The sequence below is a fragment of the Sesamum indicum genome, linkage group LG6 (genome assembly GCF_026168435.1).
Source record: "Sesamum indicum cultivar Baizhima isolate 11 linkage group LG6, ASM2616843v1, whole genome shotgun sequence".
In the NCBI taxonomy this organism is placed as follows: Eukaryota; Viridiplantae; Streptophyta; class Magnoliopsida; order Lamiales; family Pedaliaceae; genus Sesamum; species Sesamum indicum.
The window spans coordinates 4,613,951-4,623,973 of record NC_142662.1 but is presented as its reverse complement, the minus strand read 5'-3'; the positions used below and the strand labels follow the sequence as shown (position 1 = coordinate 4,623,973).

The following is a 10,023-nucleotide window of genomic DNA, read 5'->3' as shown; positions in this document are numbered from 1 at the left end:
TTAATTTGTTTTATATTTATCGAAATTAAAATTATATTCACGACCTCAAAATTTTAAAATAAAAATTATTTGGAGCTTCTGATTTTTTTTAAAATAATTATATTTACATTCCTCATTTATGATTTATCACGCAAGTATTTTGTATAATTACAGAACCACCCCTAACAACTAACATTTTATATAATTATAGAACCACCCCTAACAACTAAAAAACAGGAATAACTTATGTAATGGTATAAATATGTTTGAGAAAGTATTTATAATTTTTTAAAAAATAGTGATAGCCAATATAAATAATGGATGGGTGCATATGAAATTTTAAAAAAAATACAGATAATTTATGTAAATAAATTATAAATTAAGGGTGTAATGTAATTATTTTTTTTTCCGAGGTTATTTATAGACACCAATGTAGACATCAAGGGAGAGGAAGGGTTCTTGTCGTGGGCCTCTTCAATTATTTCAGTATTTTTATTTTTTATATTTGTTTTAGGACAACGTAATTTATCAACAAAACACAATATTTGGACACAAATACGTCATGCCGACAAAGACGAATGATATTACTCCGACATAGAAACCTCTGATCAATGTATTTTTGACTAATCCTATCATGATTAGAGTTATCATATATTAATCAAATAATTATATTCACATCCTCTCATCCATAATTTATTTATATAAATTATTCATATTTTTTTATATAATTATATAAATCATTTCGCTGGCAGCATAAAACAAAAATAATTTGTGTAAAGGATTTAATGCGATTTACCTTCCTGTAATATTCTAAATGAGCAAATTACTCTTTTATGAAAAAAAATAATAGCATTTTACACTCTTGTGTTTTTTAAAATGAAGCAAATTACCTCCCTGTTTCAGGAGGTAAATTGCTTCATTGTGAAAAACATACATGGTAAATTGCTGTATTTTTTTTAAAATAAGAGGAGATAAATTATTATTTTTTTATATATATAGGGTAATTTGTTTATTTGCAACATCACAAAGGATATGCTTTCATTTTTTTCCCTTATATAAACAACATTGAAGGTTCTAATGAATATATATGTAATTTTTCAAAAAATATGAATAATTTATACAAATACAACATAGATCAGGAAGTAAAAATACAATTTTATCCCTTGTTATTAATAATTGTCCATTCAAATGTAAATGGTCTAATAGAAATATGAGTTTGGAGTTATGGACAAAATAGACATAAACATCACTGGAAGAAATAATATGTGAACGTAAAGGATTGCGGATTCCATTGGGAAGTAGTTATGATACAAGTTGCATTGTAATTTTGAAACTGAAAAGTATCTTTATGCCTTTCTATATATTTAGTAAAGTTGTTCTACATGCACTTTACGAGTACTAGCGGTACACGATACACTCACAATGTGTGTTGAAATATTAAAAAATTATAAATATAAGTTTGTTACTAATCATGGATTAATAGCTTCGGAAACATAAAAATACAAAAGTTGATGAAGTTTGAGGGGTGTTTTAGTAAATTTATGAGCATATAAATAATATTTCTTTTATATTTTAAAATTTATATAAATAAAATGTATAATCAATACCTCATATTTGAAAAGAAAAAAGAAAGAATTTAAAGTATTATCGACACAATAAAAAAATCAATGTGATCATATCATAAATTATTATTTGTGAGTGAAAAATAATTTTTCTTTTTATATTAATATGTATATATATAAATATAAATATATTGAGGAGGCGTTGATACATTATACGTAAGATATTCTTTGTTTATTGGGCTATATTAATTATTGCCTGCCATCGTACGACACAAGTTGTTTCTGGTCAGGAACGTGACTGCTACCTATTTATTAAATATTAATTAGACATAGTGGTATATCATTTCTTTGTATTTATAATAAATAATTTTATCTATTTTAAAATAAATTATAGATAAAAATAAAATATATAAATTACTATAATATTTTTTAAATAAAAAAATTAACTTAAGGCTACTATCGTTACAACAAAAAAATTGATCTAGTGTGTTACAAACCATATTTTGTGAATAAAAAATATTTTTTTATATTAGTATAGAGTAATGAATTTGGTGCAGGATGTTTTTTAAATTTATAAAATATTATTTTGAATTATCAGAATCAAATTTTTTTATTATTTTATAGATTTATTTTAACCCTTATAAAGAATAAAATAATTGTGATTTTAGGAATATAATATGACGATAAAAGAAAAAAAATGACAGACCAAATTTCCAATAAGCCTTGTTCAATTATAAAGGAGGACATATAATTATGGTTCTTTTTTATAATTACTTTAATTCCCATCACCATGTAATTAAATTTCATAAAATAAAAATAAATTGTAAATTAAATATAGTACACAATCTTTCTTTCAATTTATTTATTTATTTTTATTTACTAGAGTGAGAAATAAAATAAAATGTTTTGAAATTAAGAGGATGTATGGAATCACATGACTATAAATTGGATTTTAGATATGAAAGTTTATTTTAGAAATTATTGGATATTTGGTGGTTAATATTAAATGATATTTTTTTGCCAGTGAGGTCTAGATAAGTTGGCGAAGTTGAGGTTCCATGAGTTTAGAGGTCATGAGTTTGAATCCCATCTTATGAGGAGATGTTATTTGTTAGATATTGATGTTCGACAAAAATGATTATAATCAATTTATTTCCATCGAATTCACTTGCAAAAAAAATTAAATGACATTTTATAATACTTCTCCAGAAATTAATTTTCAAGAAAGTGAGAATTTGCAGCCTCTTCGAAATTTTTGTTCATCATTTTAGTCTTGTAAATTACTTAAATTTGATGTTTTTATAATTCTAATTCGATGTAGACAGGTTACATATTAGTTGTAGACGAGGAGTTTGCGGGGCTTATAAGTTACAAGACCTCCTCTTTCTACAAGACGAGGCGCTTATTCAGGAAAAATTAATTAGGCTTAATATTAATTGAATCGCAAGCCGGATCATTGGCACCATTTGAGGGAATGCAGTCATGTGTACGTCTCATAAAAGAGGCTGATGATATAAACAAATATTCTATATTAATTGCTGACGAGTAGCTTGCATGATTTATATTCTTAAAATATATTATATTAATATCAGATGCTTCTCAAAAGCACTTATCTGAAAGCCATTTCTTAAAGGAAATTTGGAAGTATCCCAAACAGGCATTCTGTGTGAGCTACCCGGTGTGGCCCATCGTCAGAAGGCCCATTTAAGATGGACAGCCATGTGGGCATGGCCTTCATTCTTTTGACCAATGACAAGCGGCCCAGAATTAATTTGGCCACATTTAAATTAATTATACCATGTCACTAGCTCGAATTCGATAGGACCACATTCAGATTGTGATGCGGATATACTGTAAATACAACAAAAGGATCAAATACCCCTCTCATAAAGCCGAAAGATCTTTATAGGATAAGAATTCATGCATTTTCATTAAAGTCGGGTTGAATTCAAGTTATTTTAACTCGAAATAAAGCCCGTAGATCACTTCACTAGGGAAGGCTCGGGATCATGCCACATGAGTTGATCTTATAAACTCCACTGTTTCATCAATCGATACGTCATTTATGATCCACACCAGCATTTATTAACTTAGTTTCGATCTCAGCGAACTGACTTAGGTATTGGAGAGTTTTTATTGGCGAACCTTTAGTGAGTGTAATGATCTTCTTTCTTCTCAGGTTGCTAAACACCTGAATAGATACTTAGCCCGACTTCAATCTCCAACCCGAATCAAATTGTAATGTCCGCATCATGGCTAAGTATTTCAAAACTATACATCAAGTGTAATGACAATTATATTTTCAATAAGAGAATGTATCTTTTCAATTTATACACACTTGATGTGAAAATATTAACAGTAAAACTTATATTGTAATGCTTTAACTCAATCTACACTGTTTGATATTTTCATCCAGTGCATACAATAATCAATGGTTCTGAGAATTAAATGCGATTAAAAAAGATGATTTATTTATTTATTTTGAGTGGAGGGTAGAAACTAGGAAGGAGCACAAGGTAGAATTTGAATTTGGAGAAGTGGGTAGCCAATCATTTCATCATAGTTACAGCCCACCAACTTTGACACTGGCTATGTAGTGTTAGTGTGTATTCTTCTTACACATCAATTTCCGATTAGAGATGTTTCAAAATGATGATCAGACAGCAACACACGAAGGTGGAATATGCTCATTACATGCTCTCTGTTTGACTGTCAGCCCGCCAGATATTTTATTTATTAAAACATAATATCGTATCTGCTGCTCTATTTAACATATACATTAAAATCTTCTTAAATATGTAAATTTAATATATGTGGCGTGTATATAATAAATAAAATACATAATACGATAGCATTTCATTATAAAATATTTGAGCGGGCAGAGAATTTTCGTCACATCATTTTCCGAGTCATATAGAAATGAGAATAATGAAATGAAATTCCAAAGACTAATGAATAAAATTTCCAGGTATGTGGAAGTAGACAACAGTTTGAAATGTTGTTTGAGTTTTCTTATTGTTTCATCGTATACGTTTCAATTGTGTCTCGCAATTTTCTAACTTTTTCTTTGAAATCAGTCACATTTCACATAAACAAGAAAAGCCCTCCAATTTAACTAGAAGTCAACATGGATGCTATATACAGCGGATGAGAATGATTTGTTCTCATCTATGTTCACCACAAACAAGCTCCTACTATTCACAGATTCTAAGCCTACTCCATTAACTTGACCCTGATCTCATTTCCAGTCTTGTTATACAGAGGAGTCAAAAGATACACTAAATCAAGCCACCAAACTAAGCTAGTTGTTGTGATAGTTGGTCGGATCAACCTGTTTGTCCGGCCCGGATCACTCCATTCGTCCGCCAGCATCCTTTTGTAAATCAAAGGATAATAAAGCCACTCCACCGACCAAACAACATTTCCATGCACTGGTTCTGCATCACAAAACTGGCTCGTTTCTTTGAAAAGAAGACACACCAAAGAAGTGAAAGGATAAAGGGAATGGAGAGAAACGGCGATCTTGATCTCGATCTCAATCTGCAAGATTTTCCAAGTTAATGCCAGTTCCTTCACATTCTGCAGTCGGTAAAGGGAGCTTGCCTCCTTTCATTTTCTTCACATCTTGGCTCGAACAAATGAATATCCTTCGAACCATGTTGCAAAATTCTCTGCGGACAAAATTGTATTATGTCAATCACATGAACAAAGAAAGACTTTCATGTATTTGTTTAATTAGATGATTATGTCTTAAATGACCAAACACAGTAAACTTACGGCCATGGATCGTCGCCCATGAGCATCATGTCCCCTTCATCATCTGTAAACACGATTTCCCATTTATTTCGAGGCCGAAGCTCCCCCTTAATCTCGAACATCTCTTCAAGTTCTGTTATAAGATCATCATATCCCTTCAATATCGTCAAGTCTACTGCTCGTCCGACTGCAACACCTTGCATTTGCACCTTCTCGAAGGAATCGTTTCAAATGCACAAATATTCATGTCAGATATATTCCAAGTTAGTTATTGGTGGGCGCATAAAAGAACATTTCAACGCAACTTTCATCATTGATCAAATTACCTTGGTGCGACTTCTGGAGGAGTTGCTGTGTCTGCTCTGAACCTCCTTAGTTGGTGCTTGCAACTGGTCTTGCTTTGAGTCTCTACAGTCCTTAGAAACTGCGGATTTCTGGTCCGAGTCACCTGAGGACACAGTACTCGGGACTTCACCAGCATCATTTGGTACATCAACAGATTTTAAAGGAGAATTTTCACAAAGAGTCCTTACTGAAGGACATCTCAAATCGAACCCAAACAATCTGCATGATGCAACAGTATCGGGTTTCATTCCATTATTCAGGCAAGATGACGGGCTATTGCCTTGCTTTCCTGAGCTCGGAGATGAATAGTTTGAAACGACAGACCAAGCTGAAGCGCTTTTATTCTCTTCTGTTTCTTCAGCAATCATATTTGGAGAAGCATTTACACAGGCCGAAGATTGCCGGCCTCCGTTTATATGAGTGCTTGATGCATTGTTGCTGGAGTGTTTCATAACTGCAACTGTAACATCTTGCTTAGTGTGTGAATTAGCCATAATGTTGCTCCTTTGTCCTTCAAAACCACGATTTATTTGATGGGACTCGTGAGTCAGATTCCAGGCAGGTGATGCAGTTGAAGTCAAAGTTTCTACAATAACAGCAATAACAAAGAAACTAGGTTATGATATGAGGAAAAAGCACAGGAATCAGATCAAGAAAACATTCAGAAAGCTAATCTAACCAGGAACTGGCATTTCAACATGTGATCGGGGCCTTTTATGATGCTTTATCGTCGGTGGCTGAACCAGGGCCGTGGGGACTGATGCGACAAATGGCTCTATCTCCCACGGAGAAACTCTCTCGGGTCTTGGAATGGATGCAGGTTCATCCCATTGAACCTGGGAATATTAGGATAAATAGCACGAATTTCAGAATTCATTAATTATTTTATAATAAAAGTATCCAGGAATATCAGCAAATATACATACACAGACCTTCAACGATCTCCATTTAGATTCTTTCCAGTGAGGAGAAATATCCTCAACCCCAACAATTGTACCTGAAAACCTGATCGATCACGGAAAAAAGCAAATTTTTTTAGCAACTCAGAGTCTCAGACAACCCTCTAAAATAATGAACTTGTGTATGTTGACCCACCTCCGCTCGGGAGAATCCTCCCCCTCAAAGCGCATTTTGAATCTCATACCGATTCCAAATTCATGGTCCATAGCTTCTAGATATTTGTTCAGGCCTATGATGAACTGACTTGTTCTGAAACGTAAAAACAAACAAATAATTTACATTGTACTATGTAATAATAGCCTTGTTGCGGAAAAACACAGTTCAAGGCAAAATAGGATATGTGCATCAGACCTTGGCTTGTAGTAAACAACAAACATGGTATTCGTTATAACCGCATGAGATGCAGTTGCAAGCACTCCCAGGTGCATGCTCTGACTTGAAATCACTGACGATGGCATGGAACTTTGTTGACGAGCATGGCGCCTCACCCCGACACGTAGTTCCCCGTTCTCTCCCCTAGAACAAGAAGGTTGTACGTGATGACTTCAAAGACGACACAACTTAAATCATGTGTGTGATAAGTTAACAGTTATGTAAGTACCTTAGGAATACAAAAGAATCCCCAGCAACTAATCTCTTGGAAGTAACAAATGTACTCCATCCTGTTGTAAGCAAATGCCTCCGAGGTTGACCTGTTCAGTCGGAATCCAATATATAAGGAAAGCATGTTGTATGTCATGGATCAACCAACTTTATTGTAGATAGGAACGTATATCTGCAAAAGTGACTTCTAAAGCAAATGAGAAAACAGAAAGTGGAAACAAGATATCACCTCTAAATATATGCTTAAAATGCCATTCAGTTCCATGTAGATCCTTCGCTATTAGTTCCTGTGTTGGTGTCTGTTGGGTCATATCCTGATACAAGACCGAACATAGTCAGAAAAAACGACATACACCAAAACTGTAATACAAGAATATGCGTGCAGGAGAAAGGGGAATTGTTACCAAGGGAGGAAGGCACTCATTTGCGTGTCTTCGAAGAACAGAGAATCCACCATGCGTACTTGTATCAGAGGCTGTCAAAACCTTGCAGAATGAGTGAACTGCAGGTCTAGGAGGCTCATCAGGATTACTATCCAGACTTCTTGGCTCAGTTTGCTACAAATAGTTTAACCAAATCATAGCTTAAAACTTTTATGAAAGATACGTATCAAAAAGCAACTGGCTTGATGGATTAACCGCACTTGACAAGGTTTCACGAAAAAGAAAGCAGCAAGATGCAATAAGTTCTTACATCTGCTTCCGGCATCAAAGTAATTTGTGCATAAACTTCATCTGTGTCTTGTTCAGCCTACGGAGTAGAAAATTCATGAATCAATCACCAGTCGACAAATTAATTAACAACTGTAAGTTCTTGATTCGCTAATTCTGGTATTTTTTTATGCCTAACAAATTAGGAAACACTAGAGTACCAAGATTGCAGGCACTTTAACCAACCAAACACCATAAGCAATCTTGAAATTAAAGAAGAAAAGCTGGGATGGGGAGAATACCAGTAGCAGAATGTTGAAAACACGACAAAGGATCTTCGGGGGCAGATTAAACATTTGTATACTCTGATTCAGTTCCTGATTTGTAGATGCCTCCAACTAGCAAATTCCCAGAGGCAGCATAAATCCAAACATCAAACAAAACCCAAGAGGAACCCCACCAAAAATCAAATTAAAGAAACATTCAGTTCAAGGCCAGTATTCCCAAAAAAAGATCTGAACTTGTTAATATCTCAAATAAGTAATTTCCAAATTCAAACATAACTCACTTGTTCCATGTGACCTTGTGGGAAATAGTAAACTCTTTCTCCTTTCTTAGGAACATCCACCAGAGGACCTGCACAAGCCTTCCATAATTCTCCATACAACGCATCCTTTCCTCCACTCCCTGAAAATTCACCAAATAGACAAAAAATCACAATCAAATCGTGAAACAACCAAGAGAAACACACTTTTAAGTGAAAAATATTCAACTCAAATGAAGGGTCATTCCAAGAATTTTTGACCTTCAGATGAGAAACTGCAAAACTGCTGCGTCTGAGAAAATGAACCCCTGTTTGCCATGACTATACCAACACCACACCTCCTTTCAACAAAAAAGCTAATCTTGAAATCCTCAAACCGAGCTCGCACAAGAACAGATGTAGAATAAACAATGCATCAAACTCCACCCGCTCAACACCAACCCAAATCACCTCTATTACAACATAATAAAACGCAAACAACTGCTCCGAACAACAAACCCAGCAAAAATAAACAGAGAAACCCCCAATAACAGCGAGGTCAAAACCTCCTGCCGTCACAATTACCGCCGGAAAATCAACTTCTACAGAGCAAAAGAGAGGACTGATTAAAAATTTCGCTATCTTTCTTTGTCTGGGTCGAAAAATGAATATGAGAGCGAGGGGAAATGAGATGAAACGGCCTCACAGATTCCCAAGAAACAGCTTAATATACGCCTTGATTTGTTGCTTTCTCTCTCTCTCTCTCTCTCTATTAGCTTCTTGTGTGTTTTTAAGTAATTTGTGTTGGTTTCACAGAACGTGGTTTGGCTGTCTCCTTTTTCACTGCACACGCACAGTGTGTGTGGTTAGCAATGCCAGCCTATGCCTAACTAACTCTGGTTAAATCCCCCCTAACCAGAGTTAGACGATGGTCCCAGTGACGACATTGTTCGGTCTTGGGTATGATGTTCGTGACGGAATGGAAATCCTTCTCTCACAGTCCGTCACTTTTATACTCCACAATTGAATTTTGATTCAAATTATGAAACAAAATTCCCCAAATATTGATATATTTTAGAATATTTTTTTAATAATATCTATGTATTAAAATAAGATACAGTTATACTATTATAAGTATACAAATTCATTATTTCTTTATAACAATAATGTACTGTTATTCGTATATATGTTGTACTGCTGACTTTTTTTTTGTAATATTTACCGTTATATTTGACTGTTCGTCTATTTGAACATCAAAATCGATCCTATAAAGATAGTAATATTGTTGGCAGACGATAAAAATAGACATGACAAAAATCGTGGCTAAACGCATAACTTATCAACAAGTAAAGAAAGAACATCAAGCACTTGGCAAACTCCAACATTTATTTATACCTTGAATGGAAATAGAAAAAATCCCGAATTTTGTCGATAAATTGCTACATGCATTTAGAAAAAGTGGTGTTGTTTGGACAATTATAAATATAAGTTTTTGTATTATTTTTAAGAGATGGATAAATACATAATTATGTTTTATTAATTTTATAAACCCATTTATATAACCTTTAGCTTTAAAACATGCAAAATCGTATTACATTAAATATCACAAAAAATATGTCAATTTTTTTAAATAAAAATACAAATT

At 33.6% G+C, this 10,023-nt stretch overlaps 1 protein-coding gene across 1 annotated transcript; it reads right to left on the bottom strand.

Moving 5' to 3' along the window:
• Positions 1–4,623: 4,623 nt before the first annotated feature.
• On the bottom strand, positions 4,624–9,191 carry ARF9 (auxin response factor 9). The gene is made up of 14 exons (XM_011084003.3): positions 8,661–9,191; positions 8,424–8,542; positions 8,158–8,253; positions 7,899–7,955; positions 7,610–7,762; positions 7,435–7,519; positions 7,204–7,294; positions 6,954–7,118; positions 6,738–6,851; positions 6,575–6,647; positions 6,322–6,478; positions 5,624–6,228; positions 5,319–5,506; positions 4,624–5,212 (listed from the first exon to the last, which is right to left on the bottom strand). Exons 1-14 carry the CDS (start codon positions 8,716–8,718, stop codon positions 5,077–5,079), a joined length of 2,097 nt encoding a protein of 698 aa, XP_011082305.1. The 5' UTR covers positions 8,719–9,191; the 3' UTR covers positions 4,624–5,076.
• Between the last annotated feature and the right edge of the window lie 832 nt (positions 9,192–10,023).

What these genes read in the sequence shown, in the direction of transcription:
- ARF9 (XM_011084003.3), bottom strand. Translation starts at nt 8,718, where the DNA reads ATGGCAAACAGGGGTTCATTTTCTCAGACGCAGCAGTTTTGCAGTTTC. An exon ending in ATGAGTGCCTTCCTCCCTTG is followed by an intron (nt 7,520 to 7,609) that starts GTAACAATTCCC and finishes GTCTTGTATCAG; the next exon opens with GATATGACCCAACAGACACC. An exon ending in GAGGATTCTCCCGAGCGGAG is followed by an intron (nt 6,648 to 6,737) that starts GTGGGTCAACAT and finishes GTGATCGATCAG; the next exon opens with GTTTTCAGGTACAATTGTTG.